The sequence below is a fragment of the Xenopus tropicalis genome, chromosome 3 (genome assembly GCF_000004195.4).
Source record: "Xenopus tropicalis strain Nigerian chromosome 3, UCB_Xtro_10.0, whole genome shotgun sequence".
Taxonomy (NCBI): domain Eukaryota; kingdom Metazoa; phylum Chordata; class Amphibia; order Anura; family Pipidae; genus Xenopus; species Xenopus tropicalis.
Window position 1 is genome coordinate 134,578,893 of NC_030679.2, and position 25,050 is coordinate 134,603,942.

Below are 25,050 nucleotides of genomic sequence, written 5' to 3' on the forward strand. Positions count from 1 at the left end.
ATGGCACAAACTCCCAGACTTGCAGGAGGTTCAGCAATGATCCCTGGTTGGAATAAGGACGGTGAATCCCCCGATTCTAATAACAATTATTAATTTCCAACATGTTCCCTGTTTTACAGTGTGTACTACTGTGTGTGTATCTTCATCATATCTGTTATTTTGTGTTTGCAGATATAGATGAGTGTGGTACAAACACCCACAAATGTGGTGTTAACGCAAAGTGTATAAATAAAAAGGGAAGCTACCAGTGCCAGTGTGAGTCTGGATATCACAGGAAAGGCAACACAAATAAATTCACTCCCACCGATAATAAGGAGCAAAATAAATGTGAAGGTGAGTTTAAAAAAAATACCAGAGAACAAATATCCAGCAACAGGCACCCGTGGTGTCTCCAGCTGAAATAAAACTACAGTTCCCAGCAGCCCTGCCAGTTTGGTGCATTATTTTGCCTAAAACTTGATTTTTCCAAAGGAGATATACTGGAATGCAGATCTGTGCTTAGGGCCTAGTACAGGGGGCTCAAACTCAATTTACCTGGGGGCCGCAGGAGGCAAAGTCAGGATGAGGCTGGGCCGCATAAGGGATTTCACAAAAAATTGGCTTTCAAGGGATAATGCAAGGCACGGCGGGCGGGAGCTGCTGATTGCGGAAATGACGTTATGCCATCATAACAGTTATTATGGGAAGACGTTCTGTGTGCACAATTAGCTGCTAAGGAGCTAATTGTGCACACAGAACGTCTTCCCATAATAACTGTTATGATGGCATAACGTCATTTCCGCAATCAGCAGCTCCCGCCCGCCGTGCCTTGCATTATCCCTTGAATCGCCATACAAATCGCGATCCATTCATTGCTTTTGAGAAGGCGTTGGTGCGGGCCACAAAATATTGTACCGAGGGCCGCAAATGGCCCGCGGGCCGCGAGTTTGAGACCCCTGGCCTAGTAGGACTAAGGATGAAGAGCAAAACATATTGTTTTCAGGGACACCCTGTTATAGATGTTGCTTGAATTTATCTACATTTAACATGCATAATATCAGAGCTGCATATTCATTGCACAGCAAGTTATCATTATAAATACATACATTTAACAGTGCTGAGCACATAGATATGATTAAGAAATAGTAGTTCAGCAATACATGAAGGAATGAAACAGTTCAGCATTGCCAATTAATTATTTATGGGGAGAAAAATACAGGACAGCAAGGCAAATAGGTTATGTACAGTATTTTGGTGGAATTCAAATGTAATATATACAGTATATATATATATATATTAATCACACAGGTATTTCATGATAAAAATGATATTTTGATACAAGATGTTTTACTGTATCTATGCAAGTGACGTGTTAGTAATGTTTTTCCTTCACTGAACTCCTGCTGAAATGTTCCTTTTCCCTTCTGCTGACAACCCTCTCTCCTTCTTACCAACTGTGGGTGCTTTCTGCTGTCACCTCATCTCTTCCTCAGCTCTGAGCTCCTGTCTGCCCTCCTTGATGTCACCAGTGACGTCACAGCCATTATTCTGAGGACTGTTTTCCCCTTGACAACTCAGGCATACATGAGTATATCCATAATAGTAAACAAGCGTCAACCCCAAATCACACCCTAATTGTCAGTGAGAGTGATGTGTTTGCCCTGTGACATGGTCATAGAGCAAACATATGAGAAGAACCTTCTGGGTTAATAAAATTGTGCTACAGTCTGTTCCAAGCTGGACATATACAGGTACATCTGCTCATGTAGCAGAACTGCCAAACAATAGACTATTGGGCCATCCAATTGATTTGACAGATAAAGTTGATTCAGCCCTAACATTGACAGTCAACATTATGACCCATCAGCTGTAGCCTTAATCTGTGGCCTGGTCTTTGGGCGTTTTACTAGTTAAGGTGGCCTTTGGACCGAATTGGCAGTATATCTGCCCGTGTATTGGGACCCCCAAAAGGCCTCTCTGAGCAATATCTGACAGAAAATTGGCCAAGTGTCGATCTGTTTGATTTTCCAGTTGGCAGTTAGTTCCAGTCAGCCATTTTAATTCAATAGTTTGGCCAAAACTGGGAAATTCTATAGTTTCAATAAAACGATTGAATTAGCCCGATATTGGGCACCTTAGGTGGGCATATTGGGAGAAGATCCACTAGTTTGGTGAGGTCTCAACATGTATGGCCATCGTAAGAGTTGTATGAGCCTTGAGATTATTCTGAGAAGGGAGGACTAATACATAGGCCAATACACTGCTGCCTCAGTTGCATCTGTAGCCAACATCTGTCATTGTATTGGCACCTAATGGCAGTGGCACACGGGGAGATTACTCACCTGCAAGAAAACTTCAGGCGATTTCGGGAAACCGAAGCGGTGTGTATTCCATTCCACCGGCGATTTATATTCTTGCCGGTGGGATGGCATATCGGGGAGATTAGTTGGCAAATCCCCCCATTCTATTAGCAATATTAATTTCCAGCATGTTCCCTGCTTTACAGTGTGTACTACTGTGTGTGTATCTTCATCATATCTGTTATTTTGTGTTTGCAGATATAGATGAGTGTGATATAAACACCCACAAATGTGGCGCTAATGCAAAGTGTAAAAATACACCAGGAAGCTACCAGTGCCAGTGTGAGTCTGGATATCGCAGGAAAGACAACACAACTGAATTCACTGATGAATTCACTCCCACCGATAATAAGGAGCAAAATAAATGTGACGGTGAGTTTAAAAAAAATACCAGAGAACATATATCCAGGGACAGGCACCCGTGGTGTCTCCAGCTGAAATAGAACTACAGTTCCCAGCAGCCCTGCCAGTTTGGTGCATTGTTTTGCCTAAACCTGGATTATTCCAAAGGATATATACTGGAATGCAGAGCTGTGCTTAGGGCCTAGTAGGACTAAGGATGAAGAGCAAAACACTTTATTTTATGCCAGCATTTTTAATTTTTTTGGGGGTCTATATGTCCCTTTTTGGGCTCAGCAATGTATTAGGGCCCACTTAGCTCATCACCATTAGCCAAAAACGTTGTTTTCGGGGACACCCTGTTATAGATGTTGAGGTAACGAGTCTTTGCTTGAATTTACGTACATTTAACATGCACAATATCAGAGCTGCATATTCATTGCACTGCTAGTTATCATTATAAATACATACATTTAACTGTGCTGAGGACATAAATATGATTAAGAAATAGCAGTTCAGCAATACAAGAAGGAATGAAACAGTTCAGCATTGCCAATGAATTATTTATGGGGAGAAAAATACAATACAGCAAGGCAAACAGGTTATGTATTTTGGTATGTAATATATATATTAATGTAATGTAATATATATATATTAATCACACATGTATTTCATGATAAAAATTATATTTTGATACAAGATGTTTTACTGTATCTATGCAAGTGACGTGTTAGTTATGTTTTTCCTTCACTGGACTTCTGCTGAAATGTTCCCTTTCCCTTCTGCTGCCAACCCTCTCTCCTTCTTACCGACTGTGGGTGCTTTTCTGCTGTCACCTCATTTCTTCCTCAGCTCTGAGCTCCTGTCTGCCCCCCCTTGGTGTCACAAGTGACGTCACAGCCATTATTCTGAGCACTGTTTTCCCCTTGACAACTCAGGCATACATGAGTATATCCAGAATAGTAAACAAGCGTCACCCCAAATTACACCCTAATTGTCAGTGAGAGTGATGTGTTTGTCCTTTGACATGGTCATAGAGCAAACACATGAGAAGAACCTTCTGGGTTAATAAAATTGTGCTACAGTCTGTTCCAAGGACATATACAGGTACATCTGCTCATGTAGCAGAACTGCCAAGCAATAGATTATTGGGCCATCCAAGGGATTTGACAGATCAAGTTGATTCAGCCCTAACATTGACATTCAACAATAAGACCCATCAGCCTTCATCTGTGGCCTGGTCTTTGGGGGTTTTACCAGTTAAGGTGGCCTTTAGAGCGATTTGGCAGCTTATCTGCCCATTTATAGGGACCCCCGACAGGCCTCCATGAGCAATATCTGACTTTATCTAAAAATATCTAAGTTGGCCAGGTGTCGATCTGTTTGATTTTCCAGTCAAACAGGATTGATTTTCCTGTTGGCAGTTGGTTCCAGTCTGCCATTTTAATTCAATAGTTTGGCCAAAACTGGGCAATTCTATAGTTTGGGTAAAACGATTGAATTATCCCAATAATGGGCACCTTAGATGGGCATATTGGGAGAAGATCCACTAGTTTGGTGAGGTCTCAACATGTATGGCCACCTTAAGAGTTGTATGAGCCTTGAAATTATTCTGAGAAGGGAGGAATTGTTTTGGACTAACACATAGGCCAATACACTGCTGCCTCAGTTGCATCTGCAGCCAACATCTGCCATCGTATTGGCACCTAAGGGAAGTGGCACACGGGGAGATTAGTTACCCGCAAGGAAACTTCAGGCGACTTTTAGGGAGATTAGTCGCCTGTGGGCTAATCGCCCCATGTGCTACTGCCCTAAGAGTGTGTTGCATTACACTAATGACCATTGTTCCAGGATACACGGAATAGGAGACATCTATATCAATAGGCTGTGCTTAACTAGACAAATGTGAAACAAATGCAGTTCAGACAAATACACAGAATCTCTGGTAGGACTTTATAGTGTGGCAGCTCAGAAGGCTTCTCACATCAGATATATCTGATACAATTTGACTGCCAGAATGTAGAGTTATTAACAGGTCAATTTAAACTATAAAATAATTTTAGAAAGCCCTTTGTGACACTTGATTGAACTAGCCCCTCCTCCAGAGACCCAGTACCTGACAAACTAAACTGTGCAATTCTTACTGCTCTGCTGGCTCTGGGGAAAGGGGTTTTGGGATTGGAGAAGAAAAGTGTCTTATCTGGTCTTCTAGCATGAGAACATAAGAACAAATCTACAGGGTAGGCCTAAGGGTTAATATCACTCCAAAATACCTTCCTACAAATCAGGAGAACCTTGAAAGGAATGGGAATACAAAGCATAGCTTTATACTGCTCTCACCCCTTGTCAACATCAGAAACCAACTATGCCTACTCCTAATAATATACATGCTAGATAAAATGCTACTACATTTTTACATCCCCCTGAATACATATTCTGGGATTTGATTCTGGGTCATGAGTATTATGGTATCAGATTGTAAAGATTGTGATCAAACCTTAATTGTGCTTAGGAAAAGGAAGACCTATACTTGCCTAGTTTTGCAGTATCTATCTGTACAAGCTGTGAACTGCAAACTTAGGGGGGCTTTTCCTGCACATTGTGTTTAATGCAAAGAAATAACTGCTGGTATAGGTTTTGTGATATCACTCTCGAAGGCTATGAGTAATATTGTCCTTATGCAATATTACCGGAACTGTTGAAATTGTGGCAGACACAACTTGGGGCACGGCAGACAATTACCGTGGAGTTAATATTATGTGTCTGAAAATTTACTTTGCACACTGCATGTTCCATGTTTGATTTAGCTTGAGACAAATATTATTCTTACTGATAACTTGTCCTGACCAGGAAGCCATATTGACCCCAGGAACTGAGGTCACATATTAAGATGAGCTGCTTCCTGCATATCCCAACAACATTATAGGAAGAGCTTTCTTCAAGATTTGGTGATTGATTTATTGAAGCAGCTGGTGGAGCCAATGGCCAGTAGCGCTAATAGTGCTTAATCCCCAACCTTTTTTACCTGTGAGGCACATTCAAATGTCAAAAGAGTTGGAGAGCAACACAAGCATGAAAATGTTCCTGGGGTTACAAATAGGGGCTCTGATTGGCGACTTGGCAGCCTACAGGAGGCTCTGTATGGCAGTACATCTGGTTTTTATGCAACCAAAACTTGCCACCAAGCCAAGAATTAAAAAATAAGCACCTGCTTTGGGGGCACTGGGAGCAACATCCAAGGGGTTGGGGAGCAACATGGTGCTTGGGAGCTACTGGTTGGGGATCACTGGTATAGAATATAGAGAACATATACTGTACTTGATTTAGGTGATCAGATTTTAATATAGGAGTATAAATACATTCAATAACCAATATATAAGTAACAGTTCAACAATGGTGAACAGTTAGATATGAAGAGAATAAAGCTTGTTCCATTTACTATAATGGGATTATGCAAATTCTCAGTCGGGCAACAAATTTAGGTGAAAAAGTAGCTCAAAAATTCATATTAAACTTTTAGAAAAAAATCTTAAAAAAATGTTTGTGAAAAATAATATTGAGGTGAAAATATTTATTTTCCCAGTCCAACATCAAGCCAACAGTCATAAACACCAACTCCTAATTATAACCCCCTGCTCTTTGAGCAGTCCATAATGCCCAAAGGAAAACCTGGGTGATCTCTATTAACCAATAATGTACATTGCCCACTATGTGTACTGCTACTTAATAGGGAGAGCACAAATTATAAATTCCGCTGTAGCACTCCATTTTCATAGAATTATTGGTCTTGATTACTAGAGCTTGGTGGCTCAGGATGTTTTTCAGTGATGGCTTAGATGGTTGTAGCAAGAAAAAGTAGTGTGAATGTGAAAAATAAAGTACAGAGAAAGGACGAAAATGTCTTCTTTGCAGAGAACTTTGGTGGATAGATGGAAGGTAGAGATGTTTATTTGTCTTATAAAATGTCAAATGTGGGTGGCCATAATCATATACCCCCTTCCCACAATACACACACTATGTAATTGTAATGCAAGTTCATAAAAAAAGCCAAAAATATGTAATACAGAAGATTGTAGTAGGTGTTGTAGGAATATCCTAAGCACCCAACATCAGGATTAAAATGATAGGAGGGGTGGGGGAAATTTTAATGAATGGAATCCTGGAAAAGCCTGGAATAAGATGATTTAGCAGGCATTTCAAGTACACAGAGGCCCAAATACCAGCCCAATAAATAGTGACTGTCTGTGGCATAGTACAGCAGCCCCTCTGGGCTTTTGCCAGAATCCACAGATTGCCAGTCCGGACCTAGATTTAAGTGGTTTAAAATGCCGTGACATGTGGATGAGGAGCCATGTGTACTCTTTCCAGGAAATGGCCAATGAAAGAAGTAAGACTGTAGGATAGAAGAAGCAGAGTAGAAGAAACCCACCTGCAGATCAAGTGCCTTTTGGAACCCTAAGCACCAGCACTATACCCCTGCCATCCATTTACCACCTTTAGATGGTGCAAAAGTAAGACAGTGATATAACTATGTATGGGATTTCATGGCTTGGTTGTCCAACACCATCCAAACCTATTCTAGTTGTAACAATTGCACCATCCAAACCTATTCTAGTTGTAACAATTGCACCATCCAAACCTATTCTAGTTGTAACAAAATTCACAGATTATGTGTCGGAAAAGCCCCTAACAGTAAGATGACTCCAGAAACACATACAGACCAATTCATAATGGGTAAATTATCCTTTCCAATTCCAAACTGTAAAGCTACAAAACAATTTTTATTACATTTCCGAAAATCACACACACATTGCTTATGATCTGTCTTTTACATTCACAGTTGCCCCATATTTCAGCCCTGGACGTATCACAGTTTTTTTGTGAATTAGAATTCTAAATATGCACCATTGCAGATATTACAATTTAGTTCTCGTTTTCAAGTTTCCCATGCAGACCTAAATGCGCAATACTTGTTGAAAGTATTTTATTACGTAGTCATGCTACAACATTATTTATATGGGAAAAAACAATTACTGAACAGCAAGATGGGGCTAAAAATGCTACACAATCATGCAATGAATAAAATAAAAAGTGCCAGAAAATGTAGATTCTACATTGCTTCCAGTTTGAGCCTTTGCCCATCACTACATTAAAGGGCAATTAAACCTTGGATAATGGAAAGAGATGACAACTGAGGCAACATTGCAGAAAAGTATAATGGTACTAGGTCTCCGATTCATATCCAGGCTCTGATGTAATAAATCTAAAGTGTTCCAGATTGATGGAGCTTTAACTTCTACACCTTCTGGAGAACACCGGTTTTTCCAAAAAATCTTCAAAACCCTGGAATTGCCTATTTTTACATCAAAACTTTTCCAAAAGGCTGGAAGGCAGTAATAAGGACCTGCGAACCTCCAGGCAGTGAGCTTTATGTGATCCAGATATGGGCTCCGAAGATGGCTCTGGGAAATGAGATCTCCAAGTTGGAGAAGGATCCAGTTATTCCCAGGGGATGTCTTCATATGTCTGCATTAGCTGCAAGAAACATACTATATTCTGCCAAGAATCACTTTTGCTGAGATCCTGAAACATGTTCCTGATGATCCAGTCTGTCAATATCTGGTTCTCTTTTCTGCTCTTGCTTTCCTTGTACTCACTTCTTTCCTTTTTGTGTATCCCTCTTCCCCTTCTGCTCTACCCTCATGTTATCCCATTTCTTACCCCTTCTTTAAATCTCCCCTTTTTTAAAATGTGTTCCTTCTTTTACCCTCTATTTTATTCTCCAATATTCCATTCTCCTTTCCCTTCCCTGCTTGTAGAGGGGATGACCCTTGAACTGGACAGTGCTACGGAATATGTTGGTTGCCCGGGAACCTTCAGCCACCTTTGCCCCATGGAGAGTCTACCGCTCCATTTAACCCCCTAATGTCAGTTGGGTCTCAAATGATACGAAAGAAAAACTGAAGAGTGGGGACAAATACATCTTACCTTCTGCATAAGCCTATCCTTGCTCCCTGGCACAAACACGTATTGGATTGCAAGGGGAGGGAGAAGTAATTTTATTGATAATTAAAATGGGGGTCATTGCTTGTTCGACGAAAGAGGATGGAGTTGTAAACCTCATATGCGCTGCTGTATAGGACATAAAATAAACGTATGTAGTACAAATGGACAACTGTTAATTGTTAAATGTGTAATTCACCAAATTTCTGTGATTCTCACAAGCAACATCTTACTGAAGTGAAAGGCTTTTATTTCCTACACTTAATATGCCCTAGTGCTCTTTGTATTGTGGGGCAGTGACTTTTGCTTCTGTGGGCAATCCATCAGAGTTTTGTTAGGTCTGATGGAAGTTTGCGGCTATCATTTTTCTCCTGCAGATATTAATGAGTGCAAAGAACTCACAAACCCCTGTGGTCCTAAAAGTGTCTGTAACAATAAGCCTGGCTTTTTCAAGTGCTCATGTCAAGACGGATACACGGACCTCTTACAGAACGACACTGCTCATACACAGTGTGGTGAGTATCCTGTGGCACCGGCGTTTCTGTCAGCACCACTTTGTGCACCAATTGAATGTAGGGTTGCTACCTGGCTGTTATTTTACTGGCCTAGCCAGTAAAACACCTGCCAAAGCTGGGGCCAGTATAACAACTTTAGATCTGTAATACCATTATGATGAGCCCCCAATCCACAACCTGCCCCCTTTTGTTTCTGCCCCCCCCACCAATGGGTAAAAATTATTCAGCAAGGTGGCAACCCTTACTGAATGTGGCCTTTAAAACTCATCAGTTCACTTGCACACCACTCTCACCCTCTTAAGTACATTCACACACATTGGGCACACACACTAACCCACACCTTCTTGGTTTATTACAATGCTGTTCACCTGAAGTCTCGGTGCTAAAAAAAATCCTTATAACCAATGTCATCAAGATGGTTTTTGATCCATCTGCCACATTAATTGTCTTATAGCAGATATCCCCAACCTTTCTTACTCATGAGCCACAATTAATTGTAAAAAGACTTGGAGAGCAACGCAGTCATCATGCAAGTTCATGGAGGAGCCAAATAAGGGCTAAGGTTGGCTATTAGGCAGCCTCTATGCACACTATCAGCTCACAGGGGCTTTATTTGGTATGAAATCTTGTTTTTATTCAACCAAAACTTGCCCCCAAGTCAGGAATTCAAAAATAACTCCCTGGTTTGGGGGCACTGAGAGCAACATCCAAGGGGTTGGGGAGCAACATGTTGCCCCTGAGTCACTGGTTGGGGATCACTGTCTTATAGAAAGCATGATATGGCATGGCATTCACATTAAAATACCTTTACCTACTGTAGGTAGGGATTCCAGCATGTCATCCAAGGCTCTCCATTGACCACAGTAGAGAGGCTGGGGTTACGTTTAGACAACAGACAAAAGATGGCTGAGCAATGCTGAAGGCTAACAGAGTGATATAAAAATGTAACATCTACAATATCGTAATGTCTGTCAACATTTTTACAATACCTGTACAATATGGAAATAGTTGGTATGTCAATTCAAATGAAATATTGTAATTGTTTGGTTAAGTGGATTTTAAGGTATAGGGTTCAATTACTTTTGTCTGTGCCACTGGCCAGGGCTGTAACTAGGGGTAGGCACCATAGACACCTGCCTTGAGCGTAACTGGGGAAGGTTCCAAAAATAAAAACAAACTGTCCACATATATATATATATATTTATATATATATAAGAAGCACTAATAAAGGAGATGGAAGATCTCAGGAAGAAATGTTGGCGGGATATGATCCCTATATATATGAATAGACAATATAACCAGACCATTCAGTAATGTTTGATTCCTTATTCACCAGTAGACGTTTCCAAAAGAGAATCCATAGAGATTACAAGGCAGGAGCTTTCATTTTAAGGTCCACAAAGGTTGAATCTGTGGCATTCATGAAGCGGCTGTACTGGCAGATACATTAGATACATAAATCACCTGCTGCAAGCACTTACCCCTTCTGTTCCCACTTACCCCTTCTGTTCCCACTTACCCCTTTTGTGCCCACTTAACCCTTCTGTGTGGAGTTGAACATGTGATTGGCAGGGGGTCCTAAGACCCCCAAATATTCTGCTAAGGCTTTTTTTCTAACAATTGCTTACTCTTTCCCTTTACTTTCTGTCTCTTACTCCATTTCTCTCTACGTGTGTAAGAATCATTATTATATATTATTGTGTATATAACACTCTTTGTCTTTTAGTGGTATGTAAAGAAGGTGACGGTGACAAGAAGTCATGTGATTCCAATGACTCGGTAAGGGCCTCACCATGTCTCTTATCCTATTAACCACCCAGACCATTTCTCTTAAAAAAAAAAACTAAAGCCAAAAAATGAATATGACTAAAATGCCATATTTTATACACTGAATTCACTGCTACAGCCTAAAGCTTCAGCCTCTATAGCAGCATTGATCCAGGCCTTCAAAGTTGCAACAGGAGCTTCCCATCTTAGTGTGCTCTGATAAGTGCAGGTAAGTGACAACAGCACAGAGTATGTGCAGGGAATCAGCAGAAAAGAAGATGGGGGGCTACTGGGGCATCTTTGGGGATACAGATCTTCCCTGCTAAAGGGCTGTGGTTGCCTTGGGCTTGTACAGAAGCACAAAACATAATGTACAACATTTCTAATCTACTAATTTAGTTAGGCTTTAGTTCTCCTTTAAGATACAATATTATATATATATTACATATATTCTTCTTGCACCTGTCTAAATAAAGCTAATTACTGATTGTCACTGCCCAAATACACATTAGCACTGTGTTAGTAATAAGCCCCTGTAAATCTGTATATAAAGTCATCCTTGCAAAACACAAGTCACCTACAATAGCTTCAAATGTCACTCCATCAATATTTAAATCTACTGCCACCTAGTGGGCAAAACAGCTAAGTTCATGTGTTTGAAATGAGATACACACCCCTGATTTTATGTGGCGTATCATGGTGTCATGGAGTTGGATTGTGGGGTGTATTTTACCTCCACTTTCTTAACTAATTTATTCTTAGTGCAAGAAAAACCAATGCTGGTATCACATTTTGCTCACCATCTAAAAAGTCACAGTATGTATAAGCCATTGTGTGGCAGGTTGACCAGAGAAACTAGTAAGGAGATAATGTAAATGGTTTATGTATTTGTCTATTCCAGCAGGTTACTGTTATCAAATTGTGTCCACACTGATGCAAGTAAGCGCTGCTTACCTACTGTGAAAAGGTAAAGATGGCAGTGCGTTCCACTTTGGAACACATGGCCATGTTTATTTTTTCACACAAGTAAGTAGCATAGAGGGGTGCAGTCAGGTGGCAGGACCCAACAGGGTCAGGGCCCACCAAGTTTGGCCAGTCCGACCCTGTTTAAAACTACTAATAACCACATTGAAAGCAACAATGATAAAGAAGCTTAAAGTGCACAACTGTATTGCAGTTATAGTAAGAACCAATAATAACTATGTTATGCACACATCCCTTTAACCAGCTATCTGTCAGTTTGCATATATGCTATATGGCCAAAATAATCTAGATACTCAGTATAAAATGACAAGTTCAGCTGGAACACTCACTGCTGAATTTCAAACTTTCTGCAGAAATGTAATCCTTATAACTATTTGTATGGAATCCTAAGTGCTATGGGCATCGCCAGTGGTTGGATGGAGTAGTGTAAAGAGCAGCGCCATTGGGCCTTAAGGCTAAATTGTACAACAACATTCTAGACAAAACTGTGGTTCCTTCTTTGTGACAACAGTTTGGGCAAGGCCCTTGGCTGTTTCAGTACAATTATGCCCCATGAACAAAGTCAGGTCTGTACAGAAGAATTACTTAGATGGAAGTGGAAGAACTTGAATGGCCTGCACAGGGCCGTGACCTCAACCCAACTGAACCCCTATGGAATGAATTGGAATGCCAACTGTGAGCCAGTTCCAAGTGCCCAACCTCACTAATGCTGTTGTGGTTGAATGGAGGCAAATCCTACCAAAAATGTTCCAATATCTAGTGGAAACCCTCCCAGAAGTTTAAAAAGGCTGCAAAGGGAGGAGCACCTTCATATTAATTCCCTTGTTTTGGGAATGAGATGTTGGACAGACAGGTGTCCAAATACTTTTTTGGTCCTGTACATTTTATATACTCCAATGAATGTCGTGTTGAGTTTAAAACCTGGTCAAATTCAAGCAGAAGATCCAAGCATCATTGTCCATATCCTTACTCACTTCTTCATTAAGTAATTTACTTGGACAAGATCTCCCTTGCTGGAATTAAAGCTGACTGCTCCTTGTTGCACTATACTTTTATTCCAGGTTATACCTCAATAAAACTTACAATAGAGGATCCATGATTAAACATAGAAGTCTGTAGTTTATCTCCTCAGATGTTCCCCTTTTTATATCCATTCATCTAATTTGCAATCTGTCTTATTGTGTCCAGTTTCAGTGCGCCCTGGATGATTTCATTTCTTCATTGACTCCGTTGTGTGCTCAATTAGTAAATGACCATTCCAAGAAGATCCAGCAGGTAAGACACTAATGCTTCCTAGGCAGGTCTGTTGGGAGTGCCCATACACGGGGCGATTAGCTGCCGAATCGGTCTAAGGGACCGATCTCGGCAGCTAGAATCAGCCCGTGTATGGGGACCTTTACACTCCTGACATCAGGCCACACCACCAGTGGAATGCAAGGCCATCTTTAATTTAGTTTGAAGTTTCCTGAACTTGGCTGGCCTGCGGGCAGACAGCAGGGTCTAACAGGATTGGGGCCCACTGGGATTTTTCCAGGTTTCCCGGTTGACCAGTCCGACCCCGGCAGCCCCCACGCTTACCTCTTAACACACATACCACTTTTGCATCGGAGCAGGTTGCATTAGTTCCCTTTATATTTCTAGATATGAACTATGATATTATTATTATTATTAACATTTACTTATAAAGTGCCAACAAATTCCGCAGCGCTGTACAATAAGTGGGTTTCATACATATGATATATTTGTATTCCCATGATCCCCACAGCTTCTGGACCAGCTGAATGGCATTTTCAGCAGAATGTCGCGCCAATCGCTAGAGGAACGACTAAAAAGTACCGGGAAGGTACTGAAACAAGCGGAACGCTTAGCCCGGAACCTCTCTCGTTTAAACCATGAAAATATCACTTTGACAAGCAACAACAGGCAAATAGGTAACCCGCTGGCAAGCTGCTCTGCTGGTACATCTGGCACAGACTGCATGGGGTCGGCCATTGTTTCTTACACAACAGATTGTGCATAGGATTAAGTGAACCATCTAGCAAGTAAACCCATTTCTTTTCACAGAGCTTCGGACCCAAAAGGGTAGCAGGCGAAGCAGAATGATTTCTGTGAAGAGCAAAAGGAGCCGTTTAGAGGTGGATCCAAACACAGCGGCGGCCGACAGCACAGACGGTAAGGTGTTCTATGGTGCCTCCGGAAATACACTGATGCCCAGGGCACGGGACAATCACAAGAAAAACCAAATAAACAAACCTTTTAGGGCATCTATAGCGACCCATACACCCTGCTCAGACCACTCTCCAAAGCACTTTGTACAATTTACTTTTTTTTTCTTTTCCTTTTCATTATATTATCAGTTTATCACTGCTCATATAATGAATATGTAACAGGGGAGCACTCCTGCCACATTGAGATAAAACTGAGCAAAAGTGTCAGGACTTGCTTCCTGCAGCAGTAACTTAAAGGACATCTGTCACCCAAAAATTGTTTCCTAGACTGGAGGTGTGGCCTAATACAGCCTGCATTCCAGTTGAGGGAAACAATCATTTTTTTTTGTAAATAAAATGCCCCCTGTGAGCACTGTTCCCCCTGCACCAGGATGGAGCTTCTCGTGCAGGCAGCCATGTTTGTTTACTGGCAAGTGTATAATGTCATATCACACATTGTAAGCGAAAGCTGTGAAATTGTTTCAGGAGCTTTCTGCGGGTGCCCAGAGGGGGGGGGGGGGCATATTTTTTTAAAAAAAACAAGCTTTTGTTTCCCCCAATCAGATTCTATTAATTTTTTGGTGACAGATGCGCTTTAGGGCAGTGTCACTTGGGAAGATTAGTTGCCCTGCATGAGGCAACTTCGGGGGACTTCGGGAAAACCAAGCGACGCGTATGCCATCCCACCGGTGAGTTACATTTTTGCCAGTGGGATGGCATTGTGGGGAGATTAGTCGCCCGCGTTAATGAAGATTTGTTGTGGGGCGACTAATCTCCCCGTCTGTCATTGCCCTTAAGCTTTTTCTGTTCTGTTTGGGCGCTGCCAGAACAGCAGGGGGCGCTCCTAATAGACATGATAGTAGCAGTGTGTAGTTAGTGTTTAATTAATTAACATGATTAACAATTACAGCTCTTGTAACTATACTCAAAAAGACACTGAATACAAGATCTGCATTTTGTTTTCTGTTGTTGAACCAAAAATGGGTCCGTCGGATCTTTCTATTCCAATCCTCCTCCTACACTATTTTTTAACCGGTTCTTCTCCTCACTAGATTTCCCATTGGTGGGTTTTCTGGAGTATAACAGCCTTGCTCCCTTGCTGGAAGGCGCTCCAATCGTTGGTGGATCAAATTCTAGTCCAGTCATTCTCATCTCACCGGTAATCAGCACTTTCCTCAGCCGAGAAGACACCTCCAGTCTAAACCAGTCTATCAGATTCCGACTGGAGCATACGGCGATAAACAGCACGGTGAGACTGGTAATGATGCTTATGGCAATGTGGTGTTAAACTAATGAGACTAATGGATGGGCAGGCTTGGATTATATCACTGATAAGCTCCATGGTTCTCCAGCATCAAAGGAGTTGTTCACCTTCAAATTAACTTTTGCTATAATGTAGACATTGATATTTGCAGTTGGTCTTCTTTTTTTAATTTCTTATAGTTTTTTCAGTTATATAGCAGCTCTCCAGGTTGATATTTCATCAGCCGTCTGGTTGCTAGGGTGCAATTAACCCTAGCAAGCAGGCAGTGGTTTGAACAAGAGTCGGGAATATGATTGAAGAGGGTCTGCTTAGAAAGATAAATAATGAAAAGTAAGAATAACAATAAGGTTGTAGCCATTCAGAGAAACAGTTTTTAGCTGCTGGGGTCACTGACCCTCATTTAAAAGCTGGAAAAAGTCGGAAGAGAAAGGCAAAGAAATAAAAAACTTATTGCAGAGTTGCTAGGAATGGGGCATTCTGTAACACGCTAAACGTTTATTTAAAGGTGAACCATGCTTTTAATGAGTGCCGTCAGTATGTGCGTCCATTTTGGCAGGATTGCACTTGTGGTTGCAAATGACCTTTATGGTTTAAATGTCTTCTTTTCATGTATGTATGTATGTATGTATGTATGTATAACTTTATTTATAAAGCGCCACAAGGGTACGCAGCGCTGTACAACCTTACAATATACAGAATTACACACAGGGAGGACAAGTGTTATAATAAATACAATAAATAAGTATAAATACACAGGGAATAAGTGCCATGTGGTACAAGACACAGTAGGAAGGAGGTCCCTGCCCCGTAGAGCTTACAGTCTAAGTGGTTGGGTAACATACAGGCACAAATTGGAAGGTAAGAGTGCACCAGGTATGGGCATTTGCCCTTGAGCGCAGGACTAGGCAAAATAATGTTTTAGTGCTTCATTATTGGTGTTCATAGGCCGTAATCCCTTGCTAGTAGGGTAACTCGATAGTAAATCGAAAGTAAAAATGGATAACAGCGGAGGAGTCTATTGTTAAACATAGTTTAATTTGAGAACTTTTTACTATTGCTTGTTAAATAGATAATAGTAGAAAGGGTCCCTCCAAACCTAAAAGTTTATCCATGGTTGCCATTTTTTTTAGAAATAATGGGTATTTATCTAGGGCAATACTTGTTAGCTTTTCATTTGTGAATATCCAATCAATTTTGGGCTTAAGTAAATTATAATTTATAGAAGGAGATTTCCAGGATCTTGCTAGTAGGGTAACTCTTATCTTGCCCTGATGTGCAACAGCGGGATACAAGTCCAGATTGGCCCTGGCACTTCAAGTACACAGAGGCTCAAACAGCCCCCCATAGGCCCAATAAATAGTGACTGTCTATGGCATCTTAAAGCAGCCCCTCTGGCAGAACCCACAGATTGCCAGTCCGGGCCTTCCTGGCATACTGCTTGTGTGTTAGCAATAAAATGGATGAAATCCGATGATCCACAGGCAACTGCATTGACAGCATGAATTGTTCCCCTACAGATTGACCCCAACAGGACAACCTGTGCCTTCTGGTCCCAGGACGACACGGCCTGGAGTACTGCTGGGTGTATCACATTAGAGAGCTCTGAGCAGGAAACCAACTGCAGCTGTGTTCACATGACCAGCTTTGCCATCTTAATGGCTGTGAATAACGTTGAGGTAAGGAATGAGGGTCCCGCCTGGCAGCATCATGGGGTAATGAATGGATGATATTGTTCTGCTGCTCTACACCTTAATTTGTGCTTCCCTATATCTTCTTGACTTATGTTCTTCTCGTAGGAGATTGTTAAGAGTTGGCCGCTCACCCTTATCACACTGATTGGGCTATCAGTCTCCATCATCTGCCTGAGTCTCTGCATCATCACATTTATCTTCTGTCGGTCTCTCCGGGGGACACGCAACACAATCCACACCCACCTGTGCCTCAGCCTCTTCCTGGGACACTGTACCTTTTTGCTGGGAATAAATGCACATAACAACCCGGTGAGCTGAGATCCATGTCTCCATCCAGGTCTCAACATCAATTATGTTGTGCTTATCTGGATAGAGTTGACCAAGATAGGGTATAATTGAAAGTGTACTATCTGAGTGTAATGGTTAGTACTACAAAGTTGGTGTTTAGCTTCTAATGACCATTATGTTTGATATTAATTGACGGACACTCTTATACTCGGTGAGGTAACTAGTGGGGACAGACTGCAATAGGGGATTGGTGAGTTGGTAGCACCTGTAGAAGTATGGCTGGAGGAGTTCATATCCATGCTTGGGAGGTTTGGCCGCAAGTAACATCTACAGATATGAAAGGAACCTGAAACTGTTATTTTGCGGGGGGGCCTGTGCCAAGACTAGTGATGCATGGTGCACCCCAAAAACCACGTCAGGCAGGGTTGGGCCAACTGCTTCTGGTGAGGGTTGAGAATGGGTGGTGAGTTTCTGAGGATCTTCAGCCAGAGTAAAGTAGGAAGATTTCCATTTCCTCACCTCCCGCGTCAGCCCCATCTGGTGGCGTCTCCATGCCCATCTGTGATCTCACTGTGAGGGCAGAGGACATTATGAGAAGCATCAGGACAGGCTCTGGTTCAGAAGTAGGGTTGTGAATTTGCAACAGAGAACTTTATATTATAGAGATGTCTGCAAAGAACCCAGAGTAAGAAAAAAATCCCTTTGCTATAAGTTAATAACTGCAATTGCCCCTCCCTTTTGTGAGAGACACAGGCAGGAGGGTGGGAGGGGTTTCCCTGCAGGGTTCAGCCTGTCAGTGCTGTGACCACTTCCTGTGGGAAAATGAAAGAACACACCCACTCCTTATTTAAGTTTAGCTTCTGAAGGGATCTCTGTAGCTCTGATATAATTATATCTCTAGGAGGTAAAATGCATGTAAACATTACATATTTTTAAAAAGGATGAATAATATAACTGGAAATGAATGTTACATAAAGCGCATCTGTGTTTACAAAATGGTGTGAATTTTACTCCAGAATGGTAACCAGTAGCAACCAGTCTTCCAGCAGTATTACTACTAACTGCTATTGGTTGCTGCGAGTTACCAGTCTGAAGTAATATTACACCTGAGTGTAGGGACGCCACAGTAACTTGCTTTAGGCGCCACAGCCCAAAGCCTGGCCCAAGCGGTACTGCACCAGCAGCGGTAACAGGGAAACCGTATGTAGATGCCATGTTGATTACACTCTGTGTATATTTCCCAGGTTGCCTGTAGCGTTGTCGCTGGGCTCTTGCACACATTTTACCTCGCGTCCTTCTGCTGGATGTCTCTGGAAGGAGTGGAGCTCTACCTAATGTTGGTGCAAGTGTTTAATACTCATCTCAAGAAAAGATATCTTCTACTGATTGGCTACGGCGTTCCTCTTGCCATTGTCGCCATCAGTGCATCAGTGTATCCTGCAGGATATGGGACCCAACTACAGTAAGGATGCCCCCAATAATAGTTTTGCTATATGTGGATGGCATGTTGCTCTGCCTGGCGAATCCGGGCGCCTCCCTGTGATCTCTGATACAAGTATTATTCCAGTTTAGTAGCTTCTCTGGACTTTTTGTGAATTATAATACATCCCCCTTAACAAAATGCCCCCTCAACTATTCAGTCACCAAAAGTGGTTCAATCTTTTCCTTATCTGGAAATTACAATCCACAGGGACTGGAACATGTATGAACAGCCAGATATCTCCCCCTTTATTGCCAACTTAAATCAAAAATAGCAATATGGCAAGTACTCCCTTTTTCAGTTCCTACCTAAGTTCTTATATGTTTTCCATAATTCCCCTGTTGCCCCCCCCCCCCCACTTCAATTTTTAAGTATCTAGATACTGTTGTTAGGGGCTTCATCTAGCATGGAGACAGCTACTTCAGCCCTGCAGGTTTGCCCTACCCAATTTTTTAATATGCTTCCTTGCTAGTCAGCTAGTGCTAGTGTATGCCCACTGGTGGATGACTCCCAAGCTGAATAACCAGGCTCCAGTCCTTGAGGCAGCAGTAGTTGGTTCCCTGGAAGCAATGGCTATAGAGGTATATCCGGCCACTAAACTACAACCATCCACAGTCATGGAAATTTTCCAGAAAACCCTTAAACTGGCCCATGGTGGGCATCCAAAATGGACCCCAAACTGGTTAACAACACTTTGCACGAGTTTCTGAGATCAGCCCTGGGCAATGGCAGGAGTAAAACCACTAGCTGACATCACTACATGGGGGGTGTAAGCAATGCAAGAGTTCCAACTGCCTCCACAGATGTTTTTCCAATAACTTCAACTAACACAGGCTTTTAGGTCCTAATTTCCCCATCGCCCAGTCTCCATAATTGATACAACTTTGGAGTTATATCTTCGTAGACCAGATTTATCCAAGGCACTGACATATCTATATGCCCTATATGCCATTCTAATGATATTGCAACCTGATGCTCTCTTCAAAACCAAGCAAAAATGGTCTGTTGACATATTACACTTAAATGAGAACTGGGATGAGGCACTTGATTAGTTGCCCCAAATAACTATGTCAGCCAGGGATAGGTATATCCTGATAATGTTCATTCATAGAGTCTACTTGACACCGCAGAAACTTTCTAAAATATACCAGGGGGCCTCTGATCAATGTCCTAAATGCCACAATGATATCGGCTCTTTCTTCCACGTGTTTTGGGAATGTCCAGACATACGTACCATCTGGCGTGAAATACTGGCATACTGCCCAACATATTGTCACCAAGCCTGTGCCTACTGGCTTAATGACTTAATGTATGTTCTCCCCCAGGCCGTCCCCTCTCTCTTCTTCTCTCCTTCCTATCTCTCCCTTCTTTCTTTTTTCCTGTAAAAAAAACCTAAATGAAAAGCTTTTAAAAAATGGATGCCACCAATACCAGTAGACAGGGTCCATAGTAATCTTGGTATAAATGTACAAGAATGTGACCAGAGGCAGAAAACCATTGGTATATTGGGCTGTTCTCTTACCTGCGGTCATGTAGGGGTGACCTTGAAATAAATTAACCTTTACAGTTCAGATTGGTGGAACGATAGCTCCCTCTATCTGCCAAAGTTCTATATGTTTTCTTTATAAAAACCATAAATGCAATGGAACAAAAAAAACAAACAAACCCACATCTATGCCCTGCCCCCCATGACCATGGAAAAGCAGGCAAACACATAGAATCCTAGTTCTGCACCTGGCTGGGGCGGTTGGGTACATTTATTTACCCAAGGACTAATGCAGATGGTTTTACTTAATGGGTGAGACGCACTAGGAGGCATGAATAGAAATGGTTGTAGGAAAGTCTTATTTGCTTTCCACCAGCTCACAGACTGAATCCGATCCTTGTGTTACAGCTGCTGGTTGTCACTTGAAAGGAGTTTTATCTGGAGCTTTATGGGACCGGTCTGCGTTATTCTGCTTGTAAGTATATAGGTTGGACCCTTGCACCCTTATTTTCCATCATAGCATGACCCTAGCTATGCCATGAACCCTTCCCATTACAGTCACTTTGATGGCTTTCCACTACCCCTTCCCCCTCCTTGCATTTTAGCTTGGCTGTGTGCCACTGCCCCCCTCATCAGTGTGACCCACCTTGGGCCCTTCTATGATTAAAGACCTTGACTGTGGGTAACTAACCCGTCCATGACCATGTGACCTTTACGCTCCATCAGATCTTTCATTGTGAGGAGCTTAATGTCAAGAAAAAACTTTTGCCATTGCACTATATGCTGCTACAAATAGAAGGAACATGCCTTTACTGTTTCCATTCCTACCTGTAAAGAAAATCCACTTAAACACTTGGGTGTTGCTCTCAGTGCCCCCAAACCAGGTAGTTATTTTTGAATTCCTGACTTGGGGGCAAGTTTTCCTACCAAATAAAGCCCCTGTAAGCTGATAGGGTGCATAGAGGCCCCTAATAGCCAATCACAGCCCTTATTTGGCTCCTCCATGAACTTTTATGGTGCTTGTGTTGCTCTCCAAGTCTTTTTACATTTGACTGTGGCTCATGAGTAAGAAAGGTTGGAGTCCCCTGGTTAATATGCCATTAAAGTTCATCACCTACCCCAGTGTGTTTATAATTGTGAAACACGGCCTCACTTTAACCGTTGCCCACTAACCCCCTCAGCAGGTTCCCATCCCACAGCTCAGTGACACTGTTGCCTTCTCCTCTCACCAGGTGAATTCTGGAATTTTTGTCCTCACCGTGTGGAAGCTGGCAGAGAAAATGTCCCAAATCAACCCAGAGATGGAGAAATACAGGAGGATCAGGTAACGTGCACTAAAACCACTCACCGGAACGGGATAAATTCTATCTTTTAGAATGTAAGCTCTTGCAAGCAGGGCCCTCCCCCCTAGCATCTCTAATCCTCATCCAATGTAACTGCAAACCATTTTTGTGAATTGTTTATATGTACATGCTAACTGTTCTGTCTTTTGTACTGCTCTATTCTGTAAAGTGCTGCATAAATTGATCGTATTTATTTTTAAATGGGGGGCCCCCTCTGCCCCCAGGGTCAGAGCCACATGCAGGTCAGTACCAGCCAGGGTAGAACAGAACTGGCCAAGTGACAATACTAGGGTGGCATTACATGTAGCATATTCTACAAATATGAAGAGGAAATCTTACACCTAATATTTAGGGGGAAATATGGTAGGAAGATATATTATCTGGGGTTGTGGATGGCACACTTGCAGGGAGCATTGAAAGCAGTGGTCAGAGCGCTAAATTCACCATTTAGCTAAACTTTAAGTAACTTCTCTAATGGCCTTTATTTAGCATAGTTTTGATAAGATCAGCTTATTGGCTAGAGCAGGATACTTGCCACAAATAAAGTGATTCTGGGTGTTTTGATGCCTGCCAGCAGAGCTACTAAATGCCCCCCCAAGTTGATGCACATTGCCAGTTCCCTTATGGTTTATGTTGCAGGTCTCTTACAGTGACTGCTGTGGCCCAGCTCTCTATACTGGGGTGCTGCTGGGTGTTTGGCTTTCTGCAGTTCAGCTCCTCCTCCCTCTTTTTCGCCTACGCTTTCTCCATCCTAAACACGTTGCAAGGGTTACAGATCTTTATACTCCACTGCTTGATGAGTAAAAAGGTAAGTAATGGGCAAGGCCAAATCACTCACAATGTCAGCTGCTCCCATAGGAACTAACAGGGGGCAAGTTAGATATTTATCATCCACAGATACCAAATGGTGGTGGGATCTAGTGAACCTGCAAGTAAAATGTACTATTGCCTTTCCAAGGTACGAGCAGACTACTCCAGGTGGCTAAGTGCCATTGCCCGCTGCAAGGCTCCCACCTACTCAGAGTTCACCAGTACAAGCCAGAGTCAGACACAAACCAGGGTAAGTGCCTCTTCTTGCAAATAAGCCAGTTACTAAACACAAAAGGCCTGTATATCATAACTTCTCTATTCCCTGCAGAACAAGCTTAAGGATTCCAGCATCTAAAAGTCTAGAACATGGCCGCTACCTGCACTTCCTTCATGTGTACTTAGAACACTCAGCTGTTCAACTCCGCTTCTGCCCGAACGTCTAATGGGATCAAGTCTGCATTTTGCTTTGCAGGAGTTATTGTACATAGGGGCTACATTTACTGGAGAGCAGACACCGGTTAATGGGTATCTGAACAGCTTCCCTTCAGCTGGGATACAGTGGGAGCACCCATCATCCCCCACCCATCCTGGACAACCACTCACTTTAGAAAAAACAAACTTGTCTCATAAGAAGAGGAGGGAGTTTAATAATAAAAAAGTTTAATCTTTTTACCCTTCTTTAAACAAAAACAACAAACATTTCATAAAAAAACCCAAACAGTAAAACCGAAGCTGCCATTCCCTGCACGGGTGCGTGGGCAGACGAAGGGAGCAGAATGGAGGCGGGCGCCACAGTCACCTTGGGAGAGGGGGCAACACGGACGAGGTGGTTATCGGGTCTGCTCAACTGTAGAAAGAAAAGACATTGGCACAATCAGTGAGGGGCATCTGGATCAGATTCAGCACTTTTTTTCGTAACAATTTTTTGTAGCCTCAAAGACTGGCACTTTTGTTTTTAACCCTATGAGTCAGGGAACCATCTGTATATTGTTTTTTTGGCAGTTATTGTATGCTTTATAACAGTTGATTTTCAAATAAAGAGCTAAACTTTCCCTTTCAACCTCTTCCCCCTGGAATTAGCCTGGCACTTGTGCAATAGTGCAGCCACTGTAGGAAGGGTGGTGCTATATGTATGAACTTAGCTTGAATTAGCCATCTTAGCAAAGGGGAAGTTAAAGGGCAGCACAGCCTAAAAAAAAAAGCATATATACATGCTATTTTCCCCCACTGCGAGCCCAAGACTACATCTTATACAGTAGATTTCCCCTGTATAAGCTTCCATAAGGCTTCTGGCTGAGCATATAAAACACAGGCCAGGACAGTACACATACAGCCGATTAGGATTATGAAAGATTTAGGTGTTAATATGCAGAACACTCACTGTAAGTAGATATGTCTATTTCATCAGGCAGCTCCCCCACGTTGACTTCAAACCTGTCCTGAACGTCATTAAGGATTTTGGCATCTTCCTCATCCGACACAAAGGTTATGGCCAAGCCCTTTGTACCAAATCTGCCGGCACGGGCTACCTAAAAAAGCAAATGAGAAGGTTTATGTACCTCTATCTGGGAGGGCAAATATGCAAGCGGGGTTAAGCAATAGCTAGCACTCACCCTGTGCAGGTATGTGTCAGAGTCTTCTGGCATGTCGTAATTAAACACAATATTCACTCGCTCGATGTCCATTCCTCGACCAAACAGATTTGTGGCCACCAGGATTCTTCTCTGAAAGTCTTTAAATTGCTGGTATCTGGAGAGCCTACAAACATGTAAAAGGTAGAGATGAACCAGGAGAACCGATCTCTCTTTGAGTTCTACTTTTAAAGCCCTCACCCCTTTGCTGCTCTACAACTGGTCAGAGATCAGTAACTCAAATATAATGTACTACTGCCCTGCACTGGTAAAAGTTGTGTTTGCTACAGAAACCCTACTATAGTTTATATAAATACCCTGCTGTGTAGCCCCGGGGGCAGCCATTCCTGCACTGGTACAGCTGGGGTGTTTGCTACAGAAACCCTACTATAGTTTATATAAATACCCTGCTGTGTAGCCCCGGGGGCAGCCATTCCTGCACTGGTACAGCTGGGGTGTTTGCTACAGAAACCCTACTATAGTTTATATAAATACCCCGCTGTGTAGCCCCGGGGGCAGCCATTCCTGCACTGGTACAGCTGGGGTGTTTGCTACAGAAACCCTACTATAGTTTATATAAATAAGCTGCTGTGTAGCCCCGGGGGCAGCCATTCCTGCACTGGTACAGCTGGGGTGTTTGCTACAGAAACCCTACTATAGTTTATATAAATACCCTGCTGTGTAGCCCCGGGGGCAGCCACTCAAAAGGAGAAAAGGCAGGTTACTTAGGACTTGCCTGTTATTTGCCTTTTCTCCATTGAATGGATGCCTCCATGACACACAGCAGCTTTGTTTATATAAAGTATAACAGTGTTTGAGGCAAACATGCCAGTTGTGCCTTTTGGCATTACCGTTCCTCTATGCGGATATAGCCACTCTGCCATAGCCTCAGGGTTCCAAAAG

General features: G+C 42.4%; 2 protein-coding genes across 2 annotated transcripts in view; one reads left to right on the forward strand and one right to left on the reverse strand.

Moving 5' to 3' along the window:
- Positions 1-23,576, forward strand: adgre5 (adhesion G protein-coupled receptor E5). The gene is made up of 17 exons (XM_031898244.1): positions 1-61; positions 172-333; positions 2,538-2,711; positions 9,059-9,196; positions 10,923-10,975; positions 13,136-13,222; positions 13,713-13,878; positions 14,012-14,119; positions 15,207-15,403; positions 16,936-17,094; positions 17,215-17,418; positions 18,642-18,859; positions 20,772-20,838; positions 21,596-21,687; positions 22,346-22,514; positions 22,665-22,766; positions 22,845-23,576. The coding sequence occupies exons 1-17, from the start codon at positions 1-3 to the stop codon at positions 22,869-22,871; spliced, it is 2,184 nt and encodes a 727-aa protein (XP_031754104.1). The 3' UTR covers positions 22,872-23,576.
- The window catches only part of ddx39a (DEAD-box helicase 39A), an 8,024-nt gene continuing 6,133 nt past the window's right edge, over positions 23,160-25,050 (reverse strand). The window contains 3 exon segments of the mRNA NM_001016000.2: positions 23,160-23,363; positions 23,898-24,045; positions 24,130-24,274. Of these exon segments, the coding sequence (NP_001016000.1) occupies positions 23,347-23,363; positions 23,898-24,045; positions 24,130-24,274 (310 nt within the window). The 3' untranslated portion in view covers positions 23,160-23,346.